Source organism: Balaenoptera borealis, assembly GCF_965194805.1.
Source record: "Balaenoptera borealis genome assembly, chromosome: 5".
Classification (NCBI taxonomy): Eukaryota; Metazoa; Chordata; class Mammalia; order Artiodactyla; family Balaenopteridae; genus Balaenoptera; species Balaenoptera borealis.
Genome location: NC_138862.1, coordinates 129548642 through 129574864, shown reverse-complemented (window position 1 = coordinate 129574864; position 26223 = coordinate 129548642). Strand labels below are relative to the sequence as shown.

The following is a 26223-nucleotide window of genomic DNA, read 5'->3' as shown; positions in this document are numbered from 1 at the left end:
TAGAGCTGATGCTTTCCAAAGAGAGAGAATTAATATCGTATATCACCACTGTCTTCATTTTCAGAGGGGGAAGGGCAGGAAGTTATGAGAGGATTTGGAAAGCTCTAGAAAATCCATTCTGAGTTCCAAACTAAACTTCAAAGACTGAATTCTACAAAAACAATATGTTGGGTGTCACACACAATTTTATCCTTCTATCTCCTTCCCAGTGTCACCTTCCTTTAGGGTACAGACTCTTTCTGGACTCACGCCTCAGTTCTGTAGGTCATTTCAGGACATGATAAGGGAATATCTTTTCTTGCTTGATATATTGGAGGCTATCCTTAAAACAGTTCTGTAGTTTTTAGAGTCATTTCAGAGAGGCCAGTCTCTCTTGTATGTACCCCTGCCAGGGAACCTGTAAAACCCTGTAACCCAGGAATCCACCGCTGAGCTGGTTCTCTTTGAGAAAGGTTATCCTCCTTGCTCAAGCATGTTTGCTCTGGGGGAACATATACGGAATGGTAACACAGGAAAGGAACCCCAGTCAAGGCAGCTGGATCTTAAGGTAGCAACTGATATATCCCAGTCATTCCCACAGCAAGAGAGCACCAGTCTTTTCCATCCTCTAGTCAAGTTGTCTTAACACAGTTGCCCTGAAGACCAAGTTGGGCCCATGGTCCAGACAGGACATCCTGTGTCTGCAGGCAGTGTATGTGCATGAATGATCTGCAGGCCAAAAAGAGATGCAGGTTGCTGTGGAGGAAACACCTACTATTGGCTAGCTGTCTTGTTAGGATGGACTTCATGTATGCTGCAGAGGGCAGGAGAGAGTATCGTATGGTTTATTCCAGAAGGACATTGGGAAGACCCTTACAATCGACTCTTTCCATTATAACTGACAAACTTTCCATTTTTGCAAATTGAATTTATAAACTATATGTTTATAGTTTTCTATTCTTCCTCATTCTGTTTAGTTCCTCCCTGGAAAACCTCTCACCTAGAAACAGCTTTTCCCTTCCAGCCCCCAGCCCCCAGCCCCAAGGGTTGTACCACTTTCTCTGTGACTAACGTAAGGAGAGAAGAGAGTAGATCATAGGCCGTGTTTGCGTCAACAGTGAAATTCCTTGTTCTTTTTCCAGTAAAGAAGAGGTCACTGTAAAAACCATGTTCTTTGCTGCTATGTTTCAGTTATCATATACTTCTTGAAACTAACTCACATTCTCAGACTCTTTCTTGAACCAAGCAGGTATACTTCCATATAGACACAAGTAAATATGTAAAAAGCAAATAAACAAACTTCATAATAGTCTTTCTCCATCAATAACTCATTGCCACAGACCAGTTCTTTCCTAACCCCCTTTAGGGAACCTGGCCTTTCTCCCTGTGAATTTTTTGGAAAGCCGTTGGATAAATAAAAACTTAGAGCTTATTTCACCATCAAAAGACATGGAAAAATGTTTTCTTCCTGCTTAAGAGGGGTAGCAGGACAGGCTCTTAACCACTGTTCTGACTTTGAAACTCCAGAGATGTATAAGAAGTAAGTGAAATGAAAGTATTTGTTGTCCTTTGCTCCAAACCAACATTGTGCTAGGTGCAATGAAGAAAAAAAGGATCACTTCTTATCTTCTTCATATCCTCAGCACCCAGCAAAGTAACTGCACATAGTAAGTGTCAGAAATATATTTGTTGAGTGATTGAATGACTTTACAAGTGACCTTACCCTGAAAAGTTTAGACACTATTGGAAAATATTGCCAGATTATAAAATATTGCAGTAGAAGCCCTTTTACCTGAACATGATTGGGATGGATAGTTACTCAGTAGGGAATTGTAAACTCTATCCATGTATTCTGTAAAATGTGTATCTTAAACATTTTATTTTAACTTGGAACATTATTCAGATCTTTTAATGTAGAGCCAAGCCTTTTCTTTGGAAATGAGTGTCATAATTGGAAATTGAAGTTTCATGACATCTTTTTTTAGTAAATCACACTCATTATATTTGTTAACTGATTTCCATGAACTTAGGTCAGTAGTGAAGCAATTTGAATGTAGTTACCTTCTAGATTTTAATGATTTTTCTCCTTTATCTCACCAATAACTAATTTTACAGCAGAAAAATTTTAGTAGTTTTTTGCCTTTACTGAGTCTTTATAAAATATTCAACTTAGGGTTTTTCTCCCCAGTTTTAGAAATATCAACTCTTTTTTTTTCCACATTCATATTTCATTAGTTTATGTAATTGAATTGAATTATTACTGTAAAAAGTGCAACCAGTATAAACAGATGGGGACAAATACAACCAACTCTTAGTAAGCATAGAACTCAACTACTGAGATAAGAAACATGAGAGCATAACAGAAACTAAACTATTAGCCATGAACCAGTGTGTCCTGGGCATTGGTGGTTCTCTTATAGGTAAAATGGAGAGCATTGGTTCATCCAGAGAATAAGTTAAGTGGAAGTCATTCAAGAAAGATTCTACAATATTTTATTAAGAGAATTGCAATAAGGGGGCTTAAATAGATTAATCCTTCATGAAATAGGTAAAATTTGAGTTGCATTTCGAAGGATGGTTAAAGTGTGTATAATTTGAGGAGAAGGAGTATTCTCAGGAAGGGGATGAAAAGTCACACCCCTGAAGCCACGGGTTGTTGTAGGAAGGGGAGAAATACAACTAAGGTGTGGCTAAATTGAAAAAGCATTAAATCACAAGTCTAAAAACCCAGTTTCATTCATAACAAACTTTTTTAATGTTTTAATCTGGAGGTAAATAATGAAGGAGGAATTAGAGCATTATAGGCAAGAGTGTAGGGAAGGCCACCTAGCTCAAAGGGTTAACCTGAGTGAGAGAAAATTGGGGAGACAAAGGAAAGGCCCAGGTTGAAGCATTAGACCAGTGGTTTCAATGTAATCCTCTTTCAATCATAGTATATATTGAGAGCTTTCAGGTAAGATTTTGTATGAGTGGAGAATTCTACAGCTTAAAAAGAAATTTGAAAACTACAGGTTTAGGCATATAAGCCCAATATACAAGTTATAAAGTGTTACCAGAATGTCTTAAAATCAAGAAAAAAACTTAAGTTGTAGGAAACAATGGAAAACCAAATAATTTAATTCCCAGTAAATTAGACAAAGGTTCAGCAGAAGAGAATCATAAGCTGTTTTTGGTTTTGGGGTTTATTTGGTAATATTTGGTTTATATTTTCTAGAAGTAGAAAATCAGTATAGATTGAATAATATGGATGACTGAAAATAAATACTGAATTCTAAATATTAAACATAAGATAATACTTGAAGATTCGCTTGTAAATAACTATGAGGCAGCTATTCAATATATGATAAAATAATAGAATTTTTTTAAAATCTGAGATTTCTTGAAAGCTTAAGAAAAACGAGTCTCACAAATTCAAGATATATTATGTCATTGCTATTTGACCATCTTTTGTACCTTTATTATAACCAAATCTCATTCACTTCTGTGTACCTAAATCTGCTTTCTTTTGGCATTCAGTCGTTCCACTTTCTTAACCAATGCTTTGACAATAAATTTTCAAATGTATCCAGATTCAGAATCACTTCAAAAAAGTATGCTTGATCACTAGATAGTCTTCTGCAAACTAACCAAAAAAAAAAAAAAAAAGATTTGATTTTAAAATCTGAGACTATCAAATCTCTTTGTATATTCCTGTTTGAGGATGATAGTGTTTTTCTCCATATTTTGACTGGTTATATCTGGAAGGTTTTAAACATTTGCTTCCCTTCAAATAAGAAATTTTTAAAAATTATTCTTAAAATGATAGTTTCAAATTTGAAGTGCAGCATGTTCTTTTTTTCATAAAATATTAAATAGCAAAATCAAAAATGCTCTACATGTTCTCTCCTAGCTTGAGGAGAAACTGTTTTATGTGGATTGACACCTCATGTACTCTGAGTTTAAGAAGTTAGCATTATCTGAGAAGTCACTATTTTTAGGTCCAACTGTAATGTTTCTAACTTTGGTGCTCAGAGTAGTGGGTGCTTCCTTTCCCAGAAGGCTCTGTATTCTCCACATGGGCAGGTCAGTTTGACATAAAGCTACCTACAAGGAGCAGCAGGCCCATTGCAGCCCGTGTTTCTTACTTGAAAATTATGAGCAGGTCTTGGGAGCCACAGGCTGTATTTGGGAACCAGCTGCATGTCAGTACAAGCATGGATTGTGGTCCCTGGAGGCTGGGAGAGCACAATGCTTGAACTTAATTTCTTTGGGAGATAAGAAGAAAAAAATACCTTTCTACCTGACGAGATTGACAACTTATTAAGTCTGACTATCTTCAGAAGTGTGCTGGACAGTTTGCTAAGTAAACATCCACTTTTCAAAGATGATGATCAAGGAAACATCTCTACGAAGGGACCCGGATTTAAGGGGAGAGTTAGCTTTCCTGGCAAGGGGCTGTGATTTTGTTCTCCCGTCACGGTTTAAGAAGCGGCTGAAGTCATTTCAGCAGACACAGGTTTGAAACTTGGGTGTTTCTTTTAAAATATTTTTATTACTAATAAAACCACCCAGTGAACTAACTTACAAATAATTTTACAGCTCACTTGATATTAGATCAAGGAATTAATCTGTGTCCTCTATTCAGCTATTTCCAGAAAGCTATTTGTAGAGAGAGTCCAACAGGTTTAAAAATAGACCTTCTGGACCTGAAGTACAGTACTCACATTTTTCTCTTGTAGAGAGGGAATCCAGTTTTAGAGACAATTAAATACAACTTAACAAATATTTTACAATTTAGAATTTTTCATAGAAATATCTTTGAGAAGTTAGAATTTCCGTGTTAAAATCCTTGTTTGCACTTTGACTCAGTAGACTAAATTTGTATTAACATACATACATCTGTAATGAATCTTTTTTAAAAAAGAATATTGATCCTGATAGTCTTTTTTTTTTTTTGAAAGAACTGTTTTTACACTTATAGGCAGTTGTGTGTGTGTGTGATATACTGTGTGTAGGGAGCGAAGGATGGCAGTTACTCCTGGGTTGTGAAAGAATGTCTTCCCTCAGCTGTGAGGTTGAGTCATTTCTGCCTGCAGTGGCTGCTTGCAAAGATCGTGCTTATTTGCTTACAACTGTAGAGCCAGTGTCTCATCAAACAAGTTACCTAGCACTGAATACAGTACAGATCAAGGGCCATATCAATGATGGACATCCAGAATCCAGCAAGAAACCATAGTTTTGTAGTTATTCTGACCTAGAGTAATTTCAGATTATTTGAGTGAATGATACGAAATTGCGTTTTTAAAAATAGGTCAAAAATGGTCAAACTCACATCATTGTAAAGCAATTATACTCCAATAAAGATGTTTAAAAAAAAAAAAGGTCAAATATTGGAAATGCTACAGTAACATAAGGGTACTGTTCAGAATGAATATCTAAATGATACTGTATAGGGAAAGACTGTAATGGAGAATTGAGATACTTTACACAGCTAATTCTGTTTTAATGCTGTTCCTAGATTTGAATGAAATAGTTTTATTTAAAGTGGGCAGATGCTAAACTTGGTAAATCTGACAAACTTTATATTACTGTTTTATTCTATAATGTTGTAAAGCGTCAGTTTTATTAAACTACTTTAAGACTTAAATTATATGTCTCCTATTGAACCCAGTGGAAAGTAAATCAGTACACCTGAAAAGTTCAAAGTAAATGCATTCTTTTTATTTTCCTTTTAAGTATTAACAACAGTTTTATTAAATATGGACTTAAACAGTGAATTAATAAATACTTCCCTATTAGTGACCTGCTCTGTGTTAAGTACACTGAGGAAAGCAAAGTAAACTATTATATAACTGAATATTTTCCCATTCAAATTAAAACTTTGACAAATAGCCAGGGTTTGTTCTGAATGTCATTTATTTCTGTCAAAGCAAAAGTGTAGAGTTAACATTGAAGGGCTTGCTCTAAACCTTCTCCAGTATTGTGTGTTCACTAGAATATTGAATTTCATTCCCAGTGACACCAGTGGTCTCAATCCTATGGTTATAATTGCCCTGAAGTTATCCATAACTACCCTGGATGTCACACCATGGGAAACATTTTGGGGAAACAAAAAAGAATTTTGGTAACTGTATATTTGTAGTCTCACAAATCTCTTTCAGCATAGAATAATAGAAAGGAAATGACACTAATACAAGTGACCTAAGTAAAGCCCCTGAAGAATTATATGCTTTATTTTAGAAATTTAAGAACAGTTTCTACTGTTATTGACTCATAGGACTATGTAATAATAATTGCAGATTTAACACTAAGGCAGAGAGAATTGTTTACTTAGAAGAGATTATCAGTTTGTTAAATCAAAAGTAGTTTGTAAACTTTAAATTGCCTGACAAGTGTAAGTGACTATTTTATTTATTATTGAATCTGAAGGGCCATACCAAGTTATGTTTAATCTTTTGAGAACCCCATCCTTTGGCTCATTTTCTTAAATAAGACATATCTCTGCCCAGCACAGTTTTGAGCCTCTTCCCTATGTTACATCCTGTAATTTCCTTTAATCCTCACAACAACCTTCCAAGAAGAAGGGGTTATAATCTGTTTTATTACTGAAATTCTAAAAGGTTAAGTAACTTTCCTGAGGTCACAGCGCTAGTAAGCCATCACTGATTTTTGTTAAGTTTTTCATATTTCATTGGCATCACTTCCCTCTGCCATGTCTTCCTTGACTATTGCTTTATATAGGTGATATCCTGATACTGCAGCAAAGGCTTGGTGTGACCAACTGGACTTCGCATCCCCAATAGTATTAATGTATGAGCAGACTCCACTCTGTATTAATGTCAGATATTAACATGAGAAATGGGCCGTGTTTAATAAAGGTAGGAGGTTAAATCATATTTATCACATATTTATATGAATGAAGCTTGTCTTCCTATAATACTTATGCTTTTCAAAGGTAGCTAAAATTTTTACCCTGAATTTAAAAATCATGTTATAAGTCCATATGTCAAAAGGGAATATGATGCTCAGATCTACTTCATACTGATAAATCATTGTTCAAACTTTAGGAATGGCGTTAGGATATAATTTAAGAAAGAAGAACACTCGAGTAATATTTTGTGTTCACAGTGAATTTAAAATAAATTTAGCTAGTCAACAGTCATGTCCATCTTTCATACCTTATGTAGCATTTAATAATGCCATGCTCATGAGCCTTGATAGATAATTTGGTCAAAATTAAGAATAGAAATTAAACTCTGAAAATCTTTATGGAATCTTTTTTGCTTTTTCTGTTAGGAATCTCAGAACTAAATTTAGTCTTCTTTGCTAAAATAAACTTCTACCTGAATATTAGTGTACCTCCCCTCCCCTTTCCCTAAATCATGGTTACTCTTAGTCTCCCTGTTGCCCCCCAACTTTTTAATACTGTCCTTTCTATGTCTCTTTATGGTATACCACATCAAATCCTTTTTGGAAAAAGGAATGATATAAACTATTAATGAATTAATAAACTGTAAAGAGAGTTTGGCTGTGGTGAAATTAATGACCATGATCCTTGTCTATTAGACTATACTAAAAATGAGAGAAATGTGTATCTCAGAAAAAAATAGCATGCCCCTGGTGGCAAGTCAGTCAGCCTGGTAGAAGACATTCTAAAACTAAAATGCTTTAATTTTCTTAACAAAGACTTTCTTTGCATCAGGGACTAGCAGTGATTCTACCTAGATAAAGTCAAACTAGGGAAGAAGGTAGAAGGACAGCCCCCACAATACATTTTAGATCTACATATTTAAAAAGAACTCATTCTGTTTGCCTACTGAAGGACAGGTAGAAATGCATAGAAACACCAAGAACAGTCTTCAAGAAGAATTTACTAATCCAGGTCCAACAGACTGAGAATTTACCTTGAGGTCCTTAATATGTCAACTGACCTTGCTCTTAAATGTCTCGCTCATCACTGGTGGGAAAATGTACCGTAGGATTTTTTAAGCACAAATCTATGTAGACTATAGTATTGACAGATAAGTAACGTACTGATTGATTCAGTGTAGATAAGCATTCCCTCAGAGCATGCTTACCCCTGTCTATAGTCAAGTGAGCTCTTTATCTGTACTGCTTCTAATTGTGGTTTCTTGTATTTATACCCAACTTCTTATTACTGGTGAGGACTTTCCAGCAATATATACTGTTTAGAATATTTGTGTCTCATAATCATATTTTCTTTCCAGATTCAAAGTAAACCAGAAAAGAAACCTGGAACACCACTTCCACCTCCAGCCACCTTTGCAAGTAGCCCCCAACCTCTCTCCCCTGTTCCTCATGTGAATAATGTTGTGAATGCAACATTATCCATAAACATTCCACGGTTCTACTTCCCTGAAGGACTCCCCGATGCCTGCAGTAATCATGAACAGACTCTAAGCAGAATTGAAACTGCTTTCATGGATATTGAAGATCAGAAAGCAGACATTTATGAAATGGGAAAAATTGCAAAGGTAATATAACTACTAAATGACATATAATCTCCCTTTCTCTAGCAATCCCAATCTCCCTCTCTTTATTGCCTCCTTGCTCTCTGTTTGTAAGCATACATAGATCTTTTTTTCCATATTGAAAAAATGTATTTGATACTGATATATTAGCTGTGGTTCTACTTCAAGGAACTCTTAAGTTTGAAAAAAGCCTTAGTGGTCTCCTGGTCCATCCTCCCATTTAATATAGGAATTCCATCCATGGCATCACCAACACATAAATTCATTATCTGCTTGAATGCCTTCAGTGACAGGAAACTCACTACGTTGTCAAGCAGCCTGTTCCATCATTTTTTTTTTTTAATTTTATTTTATTTATTTATTTTTGGCTGTGTTGGATCTTCGTTGCTGCGTGTGGGCTTTCTCTAGTTGTGACGAGCAGGGGCTACTCTTTGTTGCGGTGCTCGGGCTTCTAATTGCGGTGGCTTCTCTTGTTGTGGAGCATGGGCTCTAGGCACGTGGGCTTCAGTAGTTGTGGCATGCAGATTCAGTAGTTGTGGCTCACAGGCTCTAGAGTGCAGGCTCAATAGTTGTGGCTCATGGGCTTAGTTGCTCCGCGGCATGTGGGATCTTCCTGGACCAGGGCTCGAACCCGTGTCCCCTGCATTGGCAGGCGGATTCTTAACCACTGCGCCACCAGGGAAGCCCTGTTCCATCATTAAATAGCCTTCCTTGTTAGAAAAATTTCCCTTGTGTTGAATACAAATCTCTCTTTTTTGTTCTCATTCATTGATCATAACTCCTTGCCCTGAAGCCAGACAAGGAACAATTAGGCCAGCTCAACACTGTAATTCTTCTCAGAAATAAATGGATTTGCCACAAGGAAGCAAGTCTGTGATACTTTTCAATATATCCAACTGCTTCTAATTTAAGGTCTTAGTCCCTAATGCTAAGACTACTGTAACATCTTTAGTAACAGATTCTACACCTCCAGCCTCCTCCTAGAACAGTTAATACTGAGTATAATCATCAGTTTATATTTGATCATGTCATTCCCCAGCTCAGCAATATTCAGGGATTCCTACCATCTGTAGGAGTTCTTTGTTTTGTTTGGGTTCTGTTTTTATGATGCATGTATACTGAAGAGTCAGATCATATCTCAGGATTTAGCAGTGGTGTCAAGCTGTGCTTCAAGAGACAGAGGGGTTTTAGTAGGCTAAGGGCTGCATGTGGACAACTAGACACCAAGTGGGAGTTCCCAAGACCCCATGCACCCTTCCACTGGGAACGCTTCCTCTGCTTTCAGGAATAATATTTGAAAGTTTGAAAACTACCGCTTTTGAGGATAAAACCCAAACTACTGTTCCCTGCATGGGCCTGACCCACCTGCCCTCCCACAGGCTCGCCTCTGCATTTGGGCTCTCATAGTTCTCCCCTCCAAAATGGGCTTCCACTCTGCCACTCCCACATCACCCATCCTCTAAGACCTAGCTTCCATTGTGTCCTGAGAGACGTCCCTGAACCCCTGCCCTGTCATGTCCCATCCTCTCTCCTACCTCTAGCCTCAGAACATTTGTTACCGCTGTTAAATAATTTGTAAGTAGAGTGATTTTAAGGGGAGTGAAAAAGAATTCTTTTTTTATTCCTTTTTTCATCACCCCCTCAATCTTAGAACTTGCTTTTTGACCCCTTAGAATGTTTCTAGTGAAAAACAACCTCTTTCATTCCAGAAGTAAGAGCTCACCTGCTTCTCCTCTATTGTACATATGAGGAAACTGAAGTCCTACAAGTATGTACCTGAAGTCACAGAGTTTGTCCATGTCAGGAGACATGTCCTCTGACTCCTGCATCGTGCTGTTTCTACCCTATCTCCCCTGAACGTATGCTAACATACCATCAGCTGACTTCCAAGCTACATTCACCCAAATAAGTTATAAGTTCTTTCAGGACATTGGCATTTTCTTACCCCAAGCTTTGAGAGATGGCTATTTTATGAATCAAGTGGTAAATTATCTGAGTGGGCTAGAATGATGAATCTAAATCCAAAAGATAGAATTTAGCAAGGATGAATGAAGTCTAATTTGGAGATAACATGTTAATCGCATAAATGCCAAACAGGGTATGTCTAACATGGTAACAATTTGTGTGAGAGAGACATGAGGTTTCATGGACCACTTCGGGCAGGCAAACAGGAGAAACTGCACATTGCGGGACATGGTAGTTCCCCGGTGGTCTGCTGGGCTCCCCACATCTGGAGAGCCAATCAGAGTGACTAGTGCCTCGCTGCCAGAGACCTGCAGCCCGCTCTGTCTTGAAGGTCTGTGGGTCGACCTTCCTCCTCTAAGTATTCCCAGCGCCTGACTGAGGAGCCTTCCTGCTGTGCTGCCTCCACCCTCCTGCTCTGGCTCTCCCACCTGGCTGGTGGTAGCCCTGCCCTGCCTGTGGCTCAGTGGCGACCAGCACTCCACGGTGAATGCACAGTGAGAGGAGAGCAGAGAGCCTGAGGACTCCACGTGGTCACGAGAAGTGTAGGAAAGAGCGTAGTCAAGTCAGGGAAGGGGTTTACATGCTGGGGAGTCAGAGGGAGGACTTTCCTATTTACAGGCAGTGAGGATCAATCTATAGGTGGCATCAGGAAAAACTGGCAGTGTTGAAGCTGACAACATAGAGAAGTTTAAAAAGATAGAAAACTATTTTGTTTAGTAGCCATAGTAACAGGCATTTACATGACAATTTACTGTTTATACCAAATTATCATGTGGCACAATAGCCAGTATACACATACATGTCTGATTAACTTGTCTGAATTGTACTTGATTATAGCCCTAAATTCCATTCAGGGGTGCCAAGCATTTGTGTTCACTGCTCTTAGACCTTAATTATCAGCTCAGATAGCAAGGTGAACTGCTCATACTTTTAAAAAGTTAAAACTAACATTGCGTATAAAGATGAGGATGTGTGTATAATGACCTCAGAAGTACTGTATCAGCTCATTTTATTGGATTTTGCCTCTTTATTCTTAAAATCATTTATTTTTTAAAAATTCATTTAATCATGTGTTCCAGTTAGCTAGTGCCATGTAATCCAGCTTTTCCTTGGCTACGCCAGTCTGTTAGCACTCACTGAATCAGTCTTACTTTCCGCTATATTCTTTGCTCTGCAGACCGTCCTCATCCTTTGGCAGTGCCTGCATCACTCGCCCTCGTGTGCTTGTGTTCTCACGACAGGTTGGCTATAGGAATGGAGAAGACAACCCCTGGGGGACAACGAAGGAGGAGGTGGTCAGAGCAATAAATGAACGTTCTTATGGATTCTTATAGTTTATAAAGCTACTTGGGGGACCTTCCCTGGTGGTCCAGTGGTTGAGACTTTGCCTTCCAATGCAGGGGGTGTGGGTTCAATCCCTGGTCAGGGAACTAAGATCACACATGCCTCACAGCCAAAAAACCAAAACATAAAACAGAAGCAATATGGTAACAAATTCAATAAAGACTTTAAAAATGGTCCACATCAAAAGAAAAAAAAAATCTCTCTTATAAAGCTACTTGGAAGGCCAGCTTGAGTTTACAGTCTACTCTCCGTGACGCTTAAGTGTAGCTGTAGAGACTGGGGTCTGTTTTTTAAGTGCAAAGAAAACTCTGTTTATGAAATCTGCATCTGTTGGTGAAGTTTAGTTCATTCATCTTCAACCTCAAACAGCGTGGAGAGATTAATGTCCATTTCTGATTAAATTCTCAGTGTGTAGTTTGTACTTTTTTCCACAGCTTTAAGTAGTGATGGAGAAGAAATGACTAGAGAATGAATCTAAGAGGGACAAAAGCAGCATAGGAACAGAAACTGAGGAACAGCAAGGGAAGTATTTGTCACCACTGAGTTTTAGCCTCTAACAGAAAGTCGAGGGAAAAGAATGAAAGTCTTCTGAACCGTACAAAGCCCTCCAGCTCCTCTCACTGGCTGATACAGTACCATCTTGACCCATCGTGCCTGTGGCCTGTAAACTAGCCTCTCTGTACCTTTTTTTCTTCATCTGCAGAACTGGATAAAAATACCTGCCCTCTTCTGTACGGGATCATGTCAGGGCCAAATGAAATAACAGGTGTGAGACATTTTAAAATGTTAAAGAACTTTACAAATATTGGGCGATCATCTCTTCCTATGTATCATTAGACAACCTTGCTTTCAGTTCTTTATGTTGTTGGGCCATTTTTAGATCAAATTATAGGTGTCAATCAAGTTTTCTTTGCTCCAGCAACGCTGACTCTTGCCTGCTCCTCTAAACCGAAGTTTTCTAAACCCATCTTCAGCGCGTCCTGTACCTCCTCACTTGTCATCCAGTCTTTTCCTTTGTAAAAAGCCTTGACATGAGCTTGTTCTCTCCTTTGTTATAAAAGTCTCTATTCTGTTGCTCTCAGATTGATATCATTTACCTTTTTTTCTTAGGTTCTTATTGATCTCCTGACTCCCTTTATCTTTTTTTTTTTTTGTCTGCAAGAAACCCACTTAATTTTTTAAAAAAATTTTTTTAACATCTTTATTGGAGTATAATTGCTTTACAATGGTGTGTTAGTTTCTGCTGTATAACAAAGTGAATCAGCTATATGTATACATATATCCCCATATCCCCTCCCTCTTGCATCTCCCTCCCACCCTCCCTATCCCACCCCTCTAGGTGGTCACAAAGCACCGAGCTGATCTCCCTGTGCTATGTGGCTGCTTCCCACTAGCTATCTATTTCACATTTGGTGGTGTATATATGTCAATGCCACTCTCTCACTTCATCCCAGCTTACCCTTCCCCCCTTCCCGTGTCCTCAAGTCCATTCTCTATGTCTGCATCTTTATTCCTGTCCTGTCCCTAGGTTCTTCAGAACAACTTTTTTTTTAGACTCCATATATATGTGTTAACATACGGTATTTGTTTTTCTCTTTCTGACTTACTTCACTCTGTATGACAGACTCTAGGTCCATCCACCTCACTACAAATGACTCAATTTCGTTTCTTTTTATGGCTGAGTAATATTCCATTGTATATATGTGCCACATCTTCTTTATCCATTCATCTGTTGATGGACACTTAGGTTGCTTCCATGTCCTGGCTATTGTAAATAGAGCTGCAGTGAACATTGTGGTACATGACTGTTTTTGAATTATGGTTTTCTCAGGGTATATGCCCAGTAGTGGGATTGCTGGGTCGTATGGTAGTTCTATTTTTAGTTTTTTAAGGAACCTCCATACTATTCTCCCTAGTGGCTGTATCAATATACATTCCCACCAACAGTGCAAGAGGGTTCCCTTTTCTCCACACCCTCTCCAGCATTTACCGTTTGTAGATTTTTTGATGATGGCCATTCTGACTAGTGTGAGGTGATACCTCATTGTAGCTTTGATTTGCATTTCTCTAATGATTAGTGATGTTGAGCATTCTTTCATGTGTCTGTTGGCAATCTGTATATCTTTGGAGAAATGTTTGTTTAGGTCTTCTGCCCATTTTTGAATTGGGTTGTTTGTTTTTTTGATACTGAGCTGCATGAGTTGCTTGTAAATTTTGGAGATTAATCCTTTGTTAGTTGCTTCATTTGCAAATACTTTCTCCCATTCTGAAAGTTGTCTTTTCGTCTTGTTCATGGTTTCCTTTGCTGTGCAAAAGCTTTTAAGTTTCATTACGTCCCATTTGTTTATTTTTGTTTTTATTTCCATTTCTGTAGGAGGTGGGTCAAAAAGGATCTTGCTGTGATTTATGTCATAGAGTGTTCTGCCTATGCTTTCCTCTAAGAGTTTGATAGTGTCTGGCCTTACATTTAGGTCTCTAATCCATTTTGAGTTTATTTTTGTGTATGGTGTTAGGGAGTGTTCTAATTTCATTCTTTTACATGTAGTTTTCCAGTTTTCCCAGCACCACTTATTGAAGAGGCTGTCTTTTCTCCATTGTATATTCTTGCCTCCTTTATCAAAAATAAGGTGACCATATGTGTGTGGGTTTATCTCTGGGCTTTCTATCCTGTTCTGTTGATCTATGTTTCTGTTTTTGTGCCAGTACCGTACTGTCTTGATTACTGTAGCTTTGTAGTATAGTCTGAAGTCAGGGAGTCTGATTCCTCAAGCTCCATTTTTCTTTCTCAAGATTGCTTTGGCTATTCGCTCACTCCCTTTATCTTAATCCTTTGTTCTTAAGCAGATGCAGGCCAGCCATACATTTTTTTTAAATGGTCAAAGTGTAATGTCTGCAGCCCTTGCCATCCACTGCCCTTCCAGTTTTTTCTTTTGGCATTTTCTCCAAGGGCCCGATACCCTCATGTTGCCCAACCCTTGGCTGCTCAGGGTGACCCACTACAAGAAAAACAGGTCAGCCCTTTCCCATCTACTTCAAAACATATCTATTCTGTACCTTATCTCTTAGGATTCTGCCTTTGGGTCATAAAAAATTTGTAAATGTTAAGCCCAGTGATTTACTACTCTTTATGAGCTGACATGTACACATTTTAACCGGAGTCTTCTGAATAAAAGACCGTAATCCAAGGAAATGAAAGTTTTTAATAGTGGAAGTAGCCCCACGGGAGATAGTAAGTGCACAGTCCCTGGAAGTGTTTCGCTGAGCTGGTGACCACTTCCCAAGGATGAACTAGAAGATTCCTGATCCCTTCCAATTCTGAAAAATCTGTAGTGACTCTAGTGGTGGGAGCTTCAAGCACCTTGGCAAGCCAGTTCCAGTCTCTCCTTGTATTTTCTCCCTTTTTGTGGCTCTGCACCCCCCACCTCCATAATACAGGCTATTCTTTCAACTTTCCCAGCAGTTACCAACAGCCTGTCATATTTAAGAGCATTTTCTTGGCAAACCACCATTCTGCATGAAAGGAAGGATTGGGATTGGGGAAAGTGGATTTGACAGTTACCACCCAAAGTATGTTAATTGTAAGCTTTGTACCTTGGCAGTCATAATTTATACAATAAACAAAATCCATTTGTTTGCTAAGCAACACCTTTCCCTCATTCTTGACCTCAGTGGAGGTATTTGACCTCTGGACTTAAGAAATCTTAAATTCCATCCTGCTTGCAGAACATGCTTTAGTGGCCCTGGCAGAAGCAATCTCTTATTTCTGCCCTGTACTTACCTCCCTTGGCCTGAATCTCACCATCCATATCCTCATCTCTGACATGAACCCAGCAGCCCTGGGCATTCTCTCAGCATAACTGATCTCAGATGAGGTACTATGCAGGCTTCTGTGGGGATCCCCCATGCACTGAGGCCTCACATCAGGAGCAGCTTCACTTCAACCTGATGTGGGTTCACATCCAGTCATCTGTCAGAGGGGAAGCTTCCCTTTGTAGAATAAGGCTCAACAGATCCTATATCTAATATGAATAATAAGAATATCTTTATCCAATGACAAGATGTGACTCTTTGAAGAGCTTCAGATTTGGGAATACATTTTATGTGTATATACAAAATTGGGATCATTTAGAGACTATTTCTCCGCTAATATTTAGATATTATTATTACTTGGAAGAATTTTCCCTCTAGAAAAAAAGCACGTTAATTTGGTACAGACTGTCTCTTGTAAGAGTATAAGAATAATTTTTCTTAATTGAAAGAGCTTTTTTATTGAGGAGAAAAAATCATTATCTTTTAGGGTACTGTATTTTAGTTCTTTCTAAGGCTTTTATAATATGTAGTCGTTTGTGGTATCTTCTAAATAAATAATAGCATTTTAATTTTTGCCTTTCAGCTTTCACCTGAATTGTATCCATTTAAATAGACTTATAGCTGTTTTCTTGAACAGTCCAGGCTTTTCTGATTCTTTTTGCACCTGGGGCTTAATAACACAATAAGCAAAGGAGAGAGGGAGAGAGGTGATAGAGTGTATTGACACCAAGTGAGTGAGCAATAAAGGTGGCTGTATTTTCCTGCCATAGGAAGGAAGCCATACACAACCATGACTTTCAGTCACTTCTTTTTTTTTTCCAAAGGTAGAAAATATATGATGTAAGAGTGGTAGGAAGGGAGGGAGACTGGTTGCTTTTTCAGGTTAGGGGAAAGAAACATCACTATAAATGCACTTGAAGAAAAGGCAAATGGATTTTCATTTTCTTCGTTAAACATGTCATCTTCTTATTTTGTTTCCCCTCTGTCTTGCTGAATCTACCCCAGCTGATGTATCTGCCTCTGCCCCAGTTTTGCTCCTCCAAGGGCCCTTCTGTCCACTGTGGCATGAAGGGTAAAAGCCACAAAGGCCCTTTCTTTGGCCACGTCATCTCTTCACTGCCCCTTGGCTTACACTGTATTTGTGCTTTATTTGCAGGTCTGTGGCTGTCCTCTTTATTGGAAAACCCCCATGTTCAGGGCTGCAGGGGGAGAGAGGACAGGATTTGTGTCAGCACAGTCATTCATTGCCATGTGGAGAAAGTAAGTATGAGAGCAGTTACTCTGGGGCTGGGCAAGGAATTGTCCAGTCCTCATGACATGCTTTATAAAAGTCACTTATTTTACTCATTTATTAATTTTCCCCTTATCCTTTGTTTCAACAAGTAAAATTCAATGATTCACAATTTTTTATGCCCACACACAAATTCTTTCCCTAAGCCTTTATCTTACATGTCTCTAATCGGTAAAACAGATCTTCAGAAATACTTCTTTAATAACTGTTTGGTAGTTTCTTAGTTTCACTTGTTAACAATTTGAGTCTTAGGATTTGACTTTTGCAGCAGTGACATAAATGCTCCTTTAAGGGGAGCAAACCACACATGTCACATGCTTCCATTCTCATGTGATCAAATTTAGAATTGTATGTAGTTGATTTCTTAAAAATAGCTGAATTCTAGTAGATTTTAGTTATTACTTTTTGAAAGCTCCAGTTAAGGAACAAAGGAATAGTACATCTATCAAGATACTCCTGGATTTTAACATCCTGACAAGTTTTCTTGAATTCAAATCCAACTTTCTTCTCTCTTTTATTTTTTTCTCCCTTCTTTCTTCTTTAGAAGTTATTTCTTGATATATTTATCAATTTAAGAGACTGTTATAGCATGCCCCTTCTACCTCTTTTAACTGATCAGCCTTCTTTAAATATGCTCTTCTCACCTTTTCTGGGCTAGATACCCTTCCTGATGAACTATCAGGAAATGCTGTTCACCTGATGTCACTATCATCATCATCATTATTTAAAATCAACATATAATAGCAGCAAAATTCAGCTTACAGATTCTTCTGATTCTTTCATGCCACCTCAAAGCCCTTAGTAATATAATGCTTGAGAACATAATAGGTGATTAATAACTGTATTCTTATTTTGAAAAATCTAGCAGCAAGTTGAGTTCACCAAGTTCTTCTTTCATTACAATAGAACTAAAGTGATCAGGGGATATAAGACTACCAGTTAATGGACTTCTTTTAAAGAACGACATCAAAGCTAAAAGTTATAAATGCTTCATGTTTTCCAGGTGAATTTTAGTCATTTTGTTACAGGGAATAGTTCTAAGTTGTTCAAATACCAAGGACTAGAATGGCCCTAGGACTAGAACCACTCCTTATATACCAGCAGGATGACCCTCCAAAGTCAGGGCCATGGTCACCATTCCACCTCTCCTATAGCAAATAGGAAACAGCTAGATAAATATCTTAAAAAAATTTTTTTGTGTGTGCAGTCATAAAAGTAGAAGAATTCCTTGGGGTCTAGAATTAGCAAAAAAGCACTAATTAGGAGTAAACCAGTAAAAGAATTGGCATTTGCCATTCTGGCTGTCTCTGGCACCCTAGAACCTGAGGGAAGAAAATAGAGCCAAGGGCCTGAACAATAGGGGGGTCAGCTTGGATTCCCTCTCCTTTCCCCACCGGTAAAGCCAGGACTCCAGCTGTGTGGTCTGCTTGTCTATTATTAATTATTATTGTTGTTATTAGAAATCAGTGTATAACAGTAGCAGAATTGAAGGTCTTGAAATGTGTAGATGTTCTAGCTTTTATTGAGCTAGCTCCTCTCCCCCTGGTAGGTGCCAGGCCCTGAAAAATGCCTCAGGTGGAGTGTGAACAAGGGATAGAAAGAATAGGGATGTTACACAGCTGTTGTCCTGGGTATCTTCAGCCATTTAGTTCAGCATTGTTGGCAAAAGCCATCTAACAATCTGGGAAAGCAGCAAGAAGTGAGTTATGATTATTTCAGAGAAAGTGTTGAAGAAGCTGGGAGATTAAAAAGCAGGGGGGGCGGGGGAAGTAGTTCATTCTATAAAAAATTAGGGCCAGAGAGAAGAACTATAACTACTTACATTCTAAGTTATTTTGAATATGCTAGGACCGTATGTTTGTGAGCCTGAGGCTGACTATCAAAGAAAAACTAGTAATCAACTTATTTATCGGCAGTTAACTGCATAATATTAAGGAAAGTAACAGCCAGTTTTTTTGTCTTAGACTTCATGTCACCGGGATAGGGTGGACATTTCTGTTGGTGGACAGAGCAGCAGCACCTGCAACAGCTGTATTCCTTTATTGAGATGAATCATTTTCATTTTATCTCTAAGGAAAAGAGATTATTTCTGCAAAGGCAAAAGGCAAAAAAAGACTTGAAGCACAAGTCTTCATTTTCAGTTACTACAGGAAACTGCTTATGAAGTTATACAGCATGAGCAACTGTCCCTGTCTTTTTTCATTAAAAAATTTTAAAAAAAAATTCTATGAACAGAAACCTGTGATGTCTCTGTATCAAAGCTTTATTTTCTGGCCAGATACTGTAACGACTGGAGCGCCCTCTAGTGGGAGCTCCTTTCTCAGCACTTAAAATGCCTTTTAAAAACCAGGGTGCTTTAAAGGAGACCCAAGTATGGCTATTTTGGGAGACAAAGCAACTAAGCGGGATGGTTTGAATTACCACACTGACCTTAAAGAAGACATGTGTTTATTTTTATAAGTTTTTACAAACTGTACCCTTTGCATAAAGTGACTTGGGTCCAAGTATAGTATATAAAACTTTCAAGTACAAAAAAATAACTGGTAGGACTTCCCTGGTGGCGCAGTGGTTAAGAATTCACCTGCCAGTGCAGGGGACACGGGTTCGATCCCTGGTCCGAGAAAATCCCACATGCCACAGAGCAACTAAGCCCGGGCGCCACAACTACTGAAGCCCGTGCGCTCTAGGGCCCGCGTGACACTACTACGGAGGCCCACGTGCCTAGAGCCCATACTCTACAACAAGAAAAGCCACCGCAAGGAGAAGCCTGCACACCACAACGAAGAGTAGCCCCCGCTCACCGCAACTAGAGAAAGCCCGCGCGCAGCCAAAAAATAAATTTTTAAAAATTAAAAAAAAAACAACTGGCAGATAATGACACAGAATTAAAACATATTGGCATATACATACACATGCTGACTTGCTCCAATAATAGGCTCTATATAATCTTGGGGGGAAAGTCAAATACAAAAGTTAACAGCAAAACGGGAAATAGTTTGCCTCCTGTCCCAGTGTTTATGGGGTGGAAGCTTCTGAGCCCTCCTCTGAGTGGTTTGAGCATGAACACCTTAACAGGCTCTTGTTCCCCTGCCTCTGCTCCCCTTCCCTTCCCTGCTCTGCTGCCCATTTCATATCTGTACTTTGACATCTGTTTCTCTTACAGTCAAGACATTTTTAGGGGAAAGGCATTGCTCCACAGCTTTTCTTTTTGAGTTCCCAGTTTACTAGCTTTGTGACAGAGCTCCTCTTACACTGAGTCAGTAATATTGTCCCAGCTTTTTTATGCTTTACTTCCTCTTACCTTTTCATGTCAAAGTGTCATTTGTCCACTAACAAAACAATATTTCGTCCTAAGAGCTCTGGAAGATAGTTTAGAACAGCTATGTTTACCTTCTTTCTCCAGCTTTCACGACTTTTTTAAATCTCTTTTTCTCCTGCCTTATAGAGTTCACCAGCCACTAGCATTGGCTGAGAATCAGAATTCACCTTTTCTCTCTGATTCATGCTTCTGATAGCAAAAGGCCCTACCTGATTTGACTTTTCCCTCTTAGAGAATCTCTCATCTGTCACGTCTGTGCAGTTTGTACTTGGTGGTGCTATACCTCACTGCCTTTTTGTTGTGATCATCCCACCCATTTTCTTATCCTAAGAGGTGATTCCCATCAACACCTATTTCACTAATCTTTTTCTGAAATGTATATTTATTTAACTTTGGGGGTCCTGAGCATGCTGAAGAATGATAAGGAAAATAAATATAAAGATCGTTCTATGGCTTTAATAATCACAAATGAAGTCAGTTAAGGGTATATCTGTTAGATCACAAACATTTTTTGAGAATCTTCAATGTGAAAGTCACTATGTCTAGTGCTAAGGGAAAAAAAGAGCTATAACTTTGCCTGCCCTTTAGGTGCCAGAGAAATAAAAGAAAGTTCATGGTACAATGGTGTATGTAATACATACAAATTAAATAGTACAAAGATCAGTAAGGAATTTAGTTGTCAGAGAAGGCTTTTTGAAAGAGGTAGTTTATTATCTGGACCTTAAAGAATAGCCAGCGTTCAGATAGCAAAGTTGGGAGAGGTGGTATTCTAGGAGAGTAAAACAGCATGAGAAATGGCACCGAGGCAAGAATGCACACAGCACGCTCAGAGAAGAGTGGGTCAGGCCAGCTGCCCGGAGTGGACGTTTCATTTAGCAAAGTGGTGAGATAGGCAGACTCTAGCCTAATTAAAGAGAGCCTTAAATGCCCAACTTAGACATCTAGACTTACTCATATAAGTGGTAGAAAACTGTTGAACATTTTTGGAAAAGGGAATTATATAATCAGAGAATGTTTTAGAATGATGAATTGTCCATGATGTGAGGTTGGATGGACACTGAAGCCTGTTATGACCCTCTTCCCTTCTAAAAGTCTCAGCATGAAGTAATAAGACCCTGGAGTTGACGGTAAAACAGAAATAGGAAGGAAGGAATGGTTGTCTAAAATTTTTTGAGGAAATATTCCTCAGGACTCTAGTATTCCCATCCCAAATTCCAAGCACCTAGTGGTCTAAGATAGAAACCTGGGAGTCATCATGGACTTCCCCCCTTTTACCCCTCCACACCTATCAACTACCATTTCCTTTCACTTGAACCATATTTGCCCCTTTCTCTTTGTCTCCCACTGCCAGTAGCCATGCTCAGGCCCTTGGAAAGATTTCTGCTTGATATTTATGAAAAACACATCTGATCATGTGACAGTCCAAGTTAAAATTCTTCTGCGAGTAGGCGAAAGTCCAGGCTTCTTGACCTAACATAAAAGGGCCTCCAAGGTCCAATCCTACATGCTCATGTCCCCTTCCCTTACCACCCCAGTGCTTGCAGCTGCTCAAATAATCTGTGCAGTCTCACACCAGGTCTTTGTACATGCAACCCTCTTGATCTGCAACAGCCCACTTTCCTACTTCACAACTCTTCAGGGAATTTCACTGGTCCTCCTGTGTCTTTCCATGACACCCTGAGTTTATTACTTCTGTAATAAGATTATACAGGCATATAATCTTATTGGTGTAGCTCTTTCACTAGACTGTAAGCTCCTTACAGGGCACAAAACCATGTCTTATTTTCTTTGTATTTCAAGTATTCACAAGGCCAGACACAGTATCTGGCACACAATTAGCATTCAATAAATGATTAAGGAAGAAAAGCAAGAAAGGTTGGAAACTAATTGGATGTGGAGAATAAGGAAGAGAAATAAGTTTAAAATGACTTCAAATTTTCAAGCCCAGATAACTTGGAGTGGTACCACCATTAACAAAAATAGACATCTATGACTTAGAGAGGAAGATTTTAAATTTGGTTTTCGCTATTTTGACTTTGCTGTCAGAGTATAGCATCCAGATGGAAATGTCGAGCAATTAATTGGATGTGAGGAATTCTTAGAACTTGAAGATTTAATAGGGCCTTCATTTTCTTCTTAAGTCTGGTCCTTCAAAGTCTAATTTCAAAAGCCCCCTATCAGGTTAGTCCTGAATATGTCTGCCAACCTGGACAAGCAGAAGTTCATGTCTTATATGGTATGTAGTGGTTCATCAGATGTGTTCCCTCCCAGTGGGCAGCTCTGGAGTTCTGGTTCCAGATGCTCTGAGCTAACCTGAAACAGACATTCTCCTTCAAGTGTATTTTTACATGCATTAGTTCAGTTGACTCTGTGGTCTCAGAAGCATTCTACAAAAATAATGTACCGTCTTGTTGTTGAGCTTTTATTAAGATGGCCCTTCGACAAAATCAAGAGCATGGAAAATTTTCCTTTTTTTTAATCACTGAAAAGAGAGCACTTGATTCTTGATCTAAACGGCCTTCACATCAGACTGAAATTACCAACTATTGATGTTGTAGTCATTGTTCATAGTAGCCAGTCTTCCTAAGCAATTGTTTCTTTTCTAGGTTGCTGAGTAACCATCATGATGATGCCTCTAAGTTTATTTGTCTTCTTGCAAAGCCCAGCTGCAGCTATCTAGAACAGGATGATTTTATTCCTTTACTTCAGGTAATTTTCATTTCCTTTTAAAAATGGGTTTTATTTTTAGAGTTTCAGAGGCTTTTAAAATTTTTTCAACTGTGAGATATGTCAACTGAGATATACAAATTTAGAGGTCAGATTTCTAGACGAGTTGTTCCCAAGCTTGTTTCAGCAGCAAAATCCTTTTGTTTAGAGAAAATTAACACTGATAATAGTATAAACAGATACTAGTATGAAACAGATAAAACAGGGCTACTCCCACTGAAGCAGAAGAGAGAGGCCTTACTCAGCCTCTCCTCTTGCCCACCCACAGCAGTCATAGAAGCACCTTCTGAAACTAGGCGATTGGCCTAGCCGAGTAGACCTCTGTTAAGGTTAAAGAGAAAGAGATCTCCAACAGAAAGAGCCCACTTGGGGAATATTTATATCCAGGCCTTCTGATGAGAATCAATTGCATGCCAATACTGGATCTGTTTTTATTATAGCATTCTTCATAGCCTGATACATTGCTTGTTAATATTCTTAATTTCATATTTAAATATTACATTTTTCTAAGTAGTTCACAAATTACTTGAAGCTGAGACCTGCCTTTCATTTCTGTTGAATGCACATTATTTTTTTAGTTGTTCTAGTAAATCCTTGTTTACTGTTAGTTAGGATACCTAAAGAAGGGCAGAAAGATGCATTAACGTAGTGCAGGTTTTTTTAAGTTGTATTCGTGGCTACCATCATTTTTTTTTAATAGATTTTTGTTGAATTGCAACATACATACACAAAAAGACACACTAATCACAGTGCATCAATTAATTTTCACAATGTGAGCACATCTGTGTAACTAGCACCCAGATGAATAACCAAAAATTACCAGTACCCCCAAAGCTCTTCATGCTCCCTCCCAGTCACTGCTGCCCTAGGGGAACCACTATCCTGACTTCTAACACTGTATGACATAGATTTCTAGTTGTTGGAACAGTTTTACATGTTCAGAAAATGAAGTTTGGTTATAATTTATTTTGTGTGCAGCGTTTTTGAGCTTGTCTTAATTTGCATGATAGCCTTGATTATCCTTAGACTCATCTGCTACATGTTTTTGTTCCCCTTTAAAAAGTGTTCATGGGAATGAGGACTGATAATAGTTTCTTACATTTAATCAAGATCGTCATACATAATATCCAATATTATGTGTTCCTATTTATGTTTTGTGAAAGTTCTCCAGCTACGCCTCACCCTCACCAGCTCAATCCATTCGCAGCCGTGCTCTGTCTCTTACAAACTGCATCTTTTTGGCCCCCTTCCCCTAATAGCTTCTGGTTGGGTCTGGCAGATGGATAGCACCGCCAGGAGGTGGGAGGGCAGAAAAGAAAGAAGTTAGCATTTCTTCCCAACTCTTTGCTTCAGCACAGTAACTGTATTTCTCTATAATACAGCTTCTGCTGGATGGCCGCTTCTCCACAGTTGTAGTGCCTACTGGGCTCCTGTAGCTCTGTTCCTCCCCTTGTCCCTTTGGCCCTAGGGATTGTAACAATATCTTTCTGTTGCTCATCCCTGGTGCCTTCCACTCCCTTGTTTGTTCCCTTAACCTCCCCACGACTCTACACATAATTGCTTCGTGAAAGGTTCATATGGGTGAATTCTTTTTCCTATGGGGACCTACCTTGACTGAGTTTTATCAGAAGCTTTAATAAAAGCTTTGACAGGAATATAAATTAAGCTGTACCAAGAGAATTATGAACAAACAACAAAATTATGAGTTAGTGGACATTTTTACTTCCTTCCCTTAAATGTAAGGAGAAGTTTTATTTTCATATAAGAAGTGGACATATGGAGTCTTCTGGTAAAAGATGACAGACTGATACATTCTCCTCCCATTCTTTTCCAAACCCCTCCAGTTAAAATATAGATATTTAAAAGGAATAAACCCATGAAAGTTAATAGAATGGCACAGAGGAACAGAGGAGGAAAAAAATCAGTATACAAGATACGTAATATTCCTTGAAGATAGAAAGCAGAAGCAGGCTAAGGAGACCACAGCCCGGAACGAGGGGCTGTGTATGGGCTGCAGTGGAGAAGTGAGCTACTCTTTTCCACTCTGCTCATTAGGATCCCAGAGAGGCTGTAAACTCGGAGTTGGCAGAGCTGATGAGAAGTATTAGAATTGGGGAATCATTGAAGGCTGGTGTACAGAGCAGTTGACCAGTTGACTCCTTACCTGGCTCCCAAATGTAAAGTGCAGCCTGACAAATTAACAAAACAAACAATAGAGCATGTTAAGACAAATTCCAGTAGAGGAACATCCTAGATAGTGTCTGGCCAGTATTCATCAAAACTGTCAAGATCGTCAGAAAGAAGGGAAGTCTGAAAAACTGTCTTAGCCGGAAGGAGCGTAAGGAGGCACAACAGCTAAATGTAATATGAGATCCTAGAACAGAAAAAAATACATTAGGTAACAACTAAGGAAATGTGAATTAAGTATGGCCTTGAATAATAGTAATAATAATGTATCAATATTGGCTTATTAATTATAGCAAATGCTAATGTAAGATGTTAATAATTAGGGACCTGGGTGCAGATATATGGGAACTTTATACTGTCTTCTCAATTTTTCTGTAAGGCTAAAACTGTTCTAAAAAGGCATTTTTAAAAAATAATTACTATATTCAGGGAGATTATATAAAACAAGAATAGATGCTGACACAAGAAAGAGCTGTTTGAATTTTAAAATGTAAGTGCCAAAATTTTAAATTTCAACATAAGGCCTGGAAACTAAAGTTAAGGATATCTCTGGCACACACAAACTCACAGATGGGGGAGAAAGAGAGAGACAGAAGAGAAGACATAAAGGACCAATTCAAGAATTTCAACATCTAACTAACTGGAATCTGAGGAAGAAAGAAGGGAAAAAACGGAGAGAAGGAAATCATCAAAGAAATAATATAGAGTCCTCAAGGATATAATACAGGATGGAGAGAATTGGAAAGACTGGAGTGATAGGATGGGTCCAGAGAGCAGGAACCCAGTGGGATTCCTTGGGATTCCTGTTTCCTTTCTTGGGGAAATACAACATGCCTGTGTAACCATCATCTGATCAAAAACAGAATGTGACCCTCCCATCCCAGCCTCTCATGTTGCCTCCAGTCACTGCCCACAGAACCAGAATATACAGAATATAAATCTTCTGGTTGAAAGGAGCCTCTGAGTGCCAAACACAATGAATAAAAAAAAGACATACATAAACAAGTCCTCTTGAAATTTTAGAAAACCACTGGAATCCCCCAGAGAGAAAAACCAGGTCACCTTAATAAGAATAAGAATCGGGGTGGTATTAGATTCTCATTGGCAACTCTGGGGAAATGGATATGAAT

General features: G+C 38.6%; 1 protein-coding gene across 4 annotated transcripts in view; it reads left to right on the top strand.

The window, feature by feature from the left end:
• PPP2R3A (protein phosphatase 2 regulatory subunit B''alpha) overlaps positions 1 to 26223 on the top strand; it is a 206310-nt gene that overhangs the window by 71558 nt on the left and 108529 nt on the right. For 3 of the 4 annotated variants that reach the window (XM_082393422.1, XM_082393423.1, XM_082393425.1), the window contains 3 exons: positions 8187 to 8453; positions 16726 to 16829; positions 22786 to 22888. In XM_082393422.1, the coding sequence (XP_082249548.1) occupies positions 8187 to 8453; positions 16726 to 16829; positions 22786 to 22888 (474 nt within the window). Of the gene's footprint in view, positions 1 to 4100; positions 4475 to 8186; positions 8454 to 16725; positions 16830 to 22785; positions 22889 to 26223 lie in introns of those variants that run through there. The other variant, XM_082393424.1, reaches the window with a different exon arrangement.